The 3,427-nt window shown below is 46.6% G+C and overlaps 1 protein-coding gene across 1 annotated transcript in view; it reads left to right on the forward strand.

The window, feature by feature from the left end:
• Positions 1-1,779: 1,779 nt before the first annotated feature.
• The window catches only part of LOC147261124 (ras-related protein Rab-18), a 7,776-nt gene continuing 6,128 nt past the window's right edge, over positions 1,780-3,427 (forward strand). Inside the window, exons 1-5 of the mRNA XM_086203011.1 lie at positions 1,780-1,982; positions 2,345-2,400; positions 2,493-2,554; positions 2,972-3,044; positions 3,263-3,381. Coding sequence (XP_086059137.1) covers positions 1,915-1,982; positions 2,345-2,400; positions 2,493-2,554; positions 2,972-3,044; positions 3,263-3,381 — 378 coding nt within the window. The 5' untranslated portion in view covers positions 1,780-1,914. The remainder of the gene's footprint in view (positions 1,983-2,344; positions 2,401-2,492; positions 2,555-2,971; positions 3,045-3,262; positions 3,382-3,427) is intronic.

Consider the following 3,427-nt stretch of genomic DNA (forward strand, 5'->3'; position numbering starts at 1 on the left):
CCCATGCCTGAATGAGGGGTGAAGTTGAAACTTGGGTCGCTCTTCACGCTGGCTTCCTGACTCACAAAGTCCACGAAGTAGCCAAAGGGAGGATATGGAACATGAAATTGTCGTTTGTAAGATGCGCCAACAGATGCCCATTTTTCCTGCAGACTGAAGGGGAGCTTCTGTACAATCGGGTTGACACCTCTTGCTGTATCGAGGAAAGAGAGGCTTTGGCTGACTGTAGTTCCATGAAAAGTTCACTGAGCTTTGTTAGTTTAGAATAGTCTCTGTTTGTTACTTTTGGAAAAGCATCAATACGTTTGAACAAAGCGTTTTCTATCACCTCTGCTGAGCCACAGGATTGTTCGAGTCCGTCCCATATCATAGCCAATCCTGCTGCTGGATGATTGATGTGTATTGCTCTTATGTGCTCCACATGCTCTGCCGACTCTCTTCCAAGCCGCTTGAAGACAAAATCACCAATGTTGGAGTTTTCATTGTTGGAGTTTGCAGGTAGGCGCCGTGGAGCAAAGTGGTCTCTGTCGTATCGAAGTCCAGGGCCGTGAGTGTGAAGGGAGGTGTTGTCTTGAACTGGATGGACAAGGTTGCCAGTTGAAGGTGGAGTTCTGTAACCACCACTTGGTTCTCTTTTGGTTGCATTACTATCATCAGGCAGCTGAGTGACTGTGTTACGTTCTTTGGCCTGGTCAATCACATATTGTTCTGTGCATTGTGCAGCATCTAAGGGAATGGAGCTTAAACTTAGCTTGCAACTGTGAAGGTCACTATTCGCTTCTACTGCAGCTTCAAGGGCTTCTGCTTCAGCTACGGCTGCCGCCGTCTCCTTTTTGTTGTTGAGCATCTCTATTGATAAAATCATCTGCGCTCATTTCCAACATAAATGTGCTTTAATACATATGGCGATGCTATCAAAGGGTGTAAGATGCTAACAAATTCAACAGCATGAAGCTGCCAGAAAAAAAACGACACCTCGGGCAAATGTTTTCCCACACTTCCGGTCCATGAGTAGGAAATTGAGATTGCTAAACTTACGTGTACTTCCTGTCCTTTCAAAATATACTTTTCAAAATAAAAGTCAGCACAATGATTCATTGTGGTAACGAAACATAGGTACTCAACAACTTCACACAAGTTCCTGTAAACTGCAGGGTCGACCTCCGAGTCTGTTGTTTCATTTGTGTAAATTAACTGCTCCAATAATGGTTCCACCCGGAACAGCAGGTAATCCGGGGAAGCATTATCAGCAATATCTGATAACAAACAGATCCCTCGAGATTGTAGCCATATTTACTGCCATTGAGAGTCATGTGGTGACTTTGTCTTGCTGTGGCTGTTGGCAGGCCCACCACTCACATGTCTATCAACCAATAGGCAAACAGCCCAAGCCAAGACACACCTAGGACCGCCCCCTCATTTGAATAACATTCCTTAACATGCCTTAGTTATTTATTTATGTATATTTTTTATTTTTGTTTTTATTTCCATTTATATTTATTTTTATCTTTAATTATTTGAATGTTTTTTATTTTTGTTTTGTTGTCACTTTTATTTATTTATTTTTAATTTTGGCAATTTTGGTCCTCCATATCTTCGTGTGTGGTGACGCATTACACGTTCAGATCGCTTTAACATTTCCATTGTTTCAACTGAACAGATTATAACAGTTTATACACCGTATTTCAGCACAACAGTAATACATATATATTAATATTATTATAATTAATACACAATAAGCACATCTGGTAATCATTGTATTCCCCATGACGTCAGGCGTTGAAGGTTGTACGGAAGTGACGTATGTGCTTTAGGCTGTAACTGGAGCTGTTAGCTGCCTGCTGCTCCAAAAACAAGAGGAAATTGTGGTTTTAAACGTGGCCGAGAGGTTGTCAGTGTCGCGGCTGCAGGAATATGGACGAAGACGTGCTGACAACCCTGAAACTGTTGATCATCGGCGAGAGCGGAGTCGGCAAGTCCAGGTTTGTGGCCGCAATCAGCGCGCCGAACGCGAGGCACTAGCTAGCCGCGTTAGCTTGCTGGGAGTGTTGACATTCTCGCCCTTATGTAAGTTTTGTGTGTCCCGCCCCAGAAGTTGTTGTTGGGTCCAGGTGGAGGTGTTGCTGGTCCCTTCAGCCGCCGTACCCGCTGTTGGCCGTTAGACGTTTCAGTGACGTAACGGCCAAGTTGTATAGTTGCTCAACTTTTTAGTACCTTGTTTCCCCTGTAAAGGTCGATGATGCTCACTTCTGTTGATCAGCACTCATGAAATTGTGCAGTTGTTCTGGTCATGTGACGTGTAACTGTCAGAGCCTCACGGAAGCTCGTGCTCCTGTTTCAACAGCCTCCTCCTGAGGTTCACGGAAGACACGTTTGATCCCGAACAGTCAGCGACGATAGGTACCCCCCCCCCCCCCACACACACACACACACACACAGACACACACACGGATAAGCATTCACACTAATCACCCCCCCCTCCCCCCCCTCAGGTGTGGACTTCAAAGTGAAGACTCTGGCCATAGACGGGAACAAAGCCAAGCTGGCCATCTGGGTGAGACGCTCACAGATGCTGCTATCTGATTAGAGCAGTGGCGCTGGGAAAACAACACGGTGCAGTACACGGTCGCTCCACAAGATGGCGACACCACACAGCAGGAACTCAGTCAGACCTGCAGCAGATTAAAGCTCCTCTGGAGGGACTCAGAGTGGCTCAGTCAGAGACAGCCGAGCTGGAAGGAGTCGACCAGCGCCACCTGTGATGGGGTTGAGTTCTAGTGAATGGGTTTAATCAGTGGCAGCAGGACTCTTGTCTTGACTTTGTGTTTAATTTGAAGAGAACAAAGCAGTAGGAGCACAGCTTTATACCAGGGCATGAATCATCTGACAGATGTGGAGGAGCTGGAGGCCTGGGAGGGGAGCACGTCCCCGTCCCCATCTGATCTCTCTCTCTCTCTCCTTGTGCTTGCAGGACACAGCTGGACAGGAGAGGTTTCGCACCCTGACACCCAGCTACTACCGCGGCGCACAGGGAGTCATTCTGGGTCAGAACCTGTGTTCCCACAGACACATTTTTGTCAGCACACGTCCATCAAACCATCCTCTTGTATCTTGATTTGTCTGACAGCATAGTCGTAGTCCCAGGCCCGCCTTGCTTGGGTCGTAGACCTCAGTCCAGCGCAGAATAACAGTCCTCAAAGTCATTGCGATATATGCTATAGTTACCATAGTTACCATCTCTCCCCCTCTCTCTCTTCTACAGTCTATGATGTCACAAAGCGTGACACATTCACAAAGCTCGATAACTGGCTGAATGAACTGGAAACCTACACGACTCGCAACGACATTGTCAAAATGCTCGTTGGGAACAAGATTGACAAGGTGAGTGTGAGGAGGGTTCGAGGGCGGTGACTCAAAATGATCAAAA

Source organism: Aulostomus chinensis, chromosome 5, assembly GCF_037954235.1.
Source record: "Aulostomus chinensis isolate RoL2024-O1b breed Wild chromosome 5, RoL_Achi_v1.0, whole genome shotgun sequence".
Taxonomy (NCBI): domain Eukaryota; kingdom Metazoa; phylum Chordata; class Actinopteri; order Syngnathiformes; family Aulostomidae; genus Aulostomus; species Aulostomus chinensis.